Raw genomic sequence first — 2,460 nt, forward strand, 5'->3', positions numbered from 1 at the left:
TCCTCCCACATCTTTCTCCCCTCCCCTCTCCTTCCTCTAATCTCAGGCATCGGCAATCCAACATGTCTCATCGTGTCTTTTACAGAGAGAATGGTCTTGAGCCACATATTATGTGCATTGAGAAGCTGTTCCACGACAATGCTGGTCTGCCAGCCCTTCACGGCAACTGGTTTTATCGACCAAATGAAACATTCCATCTGGCCACAAGGAAGTTTCTAGAAAAGGTATCTCTTGTTGTTCTTATTCATGTGTGCGTGTGTGTGTGTGTGCATATATGTATGCATATTTGTATGTGTATGTATAGGCACACACACACACACACACAAGGGGGTACTGAAAAGCTCCCGGCTTTGGATAAAAGGGATATACATGAGGATCATTTAGTTATGATTTTATCCAACATATTCCCCTCTCAGCTCACTCATTGATGATGATTTTTTTTCATATGTTTTGTCTGTCTTCTCGTTATATTTCAGGAAGTATTCAAGAGTGAGTTCTCCACCACCATTTCACTGTCTCAGTTGTTAGGACCAAAATGCTATGTCATGTTTGTGAAAGACTATTTCAAGATGAAACCACAGGTGAGGTGCCATTCTTTCCGCCCTTTCAAATCCCATCCATCCGACCCTTTATTCCTTGGTGACCTTGTGCTAGTTATTTGCTAGATGAAACCACAGATGAGGTGCCATTCTGTCCTTCCTTTCAAACCCCATCCATCTGACCCTTTATTCCTTGGTGACCTTGTGCTAGTTATTTGCTAGATGAAACCACAGATGAGGTGCTATTCTGTCCTTCCTTTCAAACCCCATCCATCTGACCCTTTATTCCTTGGTGACCTTGTGCTAGTTATTTGCTAGATGAAACCACAGATGAGGTGCCTATCTGTCCTCCCTTTCAAACCCCATCCATCTGACCCTTTATTCCTTGGTGACTTTGCGTTAGTTATTTGCAAGAAGGATATCTCCAGGGAAAATAGCTATCTGAAATTTCTCTTGCCATTGCACAGCGTTAGCAACCGTGTGTGTATTATTATTTGTTATATCTGTGTGTATGTGTGAATGGTTAAGAAGTCCTTTGATAATACAATGATGATGATAATGATGAGTGGAGGTAGAGACTGGAGGAGTAAAAAAAAACCTATGATAAAGGGAGAGGAGCAGGTGTCTTGCAGAAGAGGGTGAATAGATGCCTTGCACTCCTGAGAAAGAGAGAGATGTGCTCAAGGTGAATATGAGAAACAGAATAGGATAGAAGAGCTGCAAAAGTGGATGCATAGAAAAGTGCACTGAAAGAAAATAGTGTGATTAATGATTAGAGATAGATGAGTTGGATGTAGAGGATGTCAGTTCATTGGAGGGGAAGTGAAAGAAGGAAATAAGGTAATATAGAAGATTGATGGCAGAGTAAATGTCAGAGGATGAGATGTGGGTGAAGACTCAACAGAACCCCAGTTCTGCTGAGGTGGTTGGGTCTTCTCAAACACAGCATATATGACATTCATCTCAGTCCCCAATCATCTACCCCAAGAGGCTCAACATCTTCAGGTCAGTCTTTACCACTTCATCCTCTCATCATCATTATTGAAAATGACAGAGATACATTGCCTTTATTTTGTGACACAAAACATAAATACACAACAGCATTTATTATAAGGATGACTTTTTTCCTTTTCCTTTTTTTTTCGTTCCCTTTTTGTTTTTGTTTTTCTTAAGCTTTTTTCCCGCTGATTTAATTTAAATGCGTAAACTTGATTCTTTTCTGCTCTTTGTCTCTGACTAACCACCACCCGTTCTGTCTTTGTTTTCAGGGATTTGCTGATAAAGATGTCTACGTTTGTGAATCACGCTATAATGCCCGACACAAGGCATTTAAAAAGATCAAGGTAAGGTTCCAAAATTAACAAAGCCCCTTTTCTCTCTCTCTCGGTGGGTTCTGGAACTGAAGTATGCTACGGAAATGGTTGGGGGCATTCAAGGTTTGTAATATCACCGGAATTTTGAAGCAACCACAACCAGTTAAATGTAACTTATCGTCATTGGTTAATGCCCGTTTTCCATGCTGGCATGGGTTGGACAGTTTGACAGGAGCTCTCCGGTTTGTTGAGGCACAGTTTCTACACTTGATGTGCTTCCGAATGCCAACCACTTTATAGAGATTCTCAGTATAGAAAACAGTAGTGCTCAACTGATTCAAACTTAGACCCTGATGTGGTGGGTGGCATCAACCCTGTTCGGACGGTGCATTTTATGAGCCACCTGCACGGGGAGCCAATCAGGCGGCACTGGCAGCAACCCACGCATGAATGGTACTTATACACACACACACACACACACACACACACACACACGCACATAAATATATGTATGCTCTTTATTTGTGTGTTAGCAAGGCAACCAATGGTTTTATGTGAAGGCATCTTCACAATTGTTGAAATGTACCACATTGAAGTATTGGTATTCA

At 41.4% G+C, this 2,460-nt stretch overlaps 1 protein-coding gene across 1 annotated transcript in view; it reads left to right on the plus strand.

Annotated features, from left to right (window-relative positions):
* The window catches only part of LOC106870580 (protein polybromo-1), a 142,866-nt gene that overhangs the window by 93,580 nt on the left and 46,826 nt on the right, over nt 1-2,460 (plus strand). The window contains exons 23-25 of the mRNA XM_052978118.1: nt 86-224; nt 477-581; nt 1,808-1,882. Of these exons, the coding sequence (XP_052834078.1) occupies nt 86-224; nt 477-581; nt 1,808-1,882 (319 nt within the window). The remainder of the gene's footprint in view (nt 1-85; nt 225-476; nt 582-1,807; nt 1,883-2,460) is intronic.

The sequence above is a fragment of the Octopus bimaculoides genome, chromosome 30 (genome assembly GCF_001194135.2).
Source record: "Octopus bimaculoides isolate UCB-OBI-ISO-001 chromosome 30, ASM119413v2, whole genome shotgun sequence".
Taxonomy (NCBI): domain Eukaryota; kingdom Metazoa; phylum Mollusca; class Cephalopoda; order Octopoda; family Octopodidae; genus Octopus; species Octopus bimaculoides.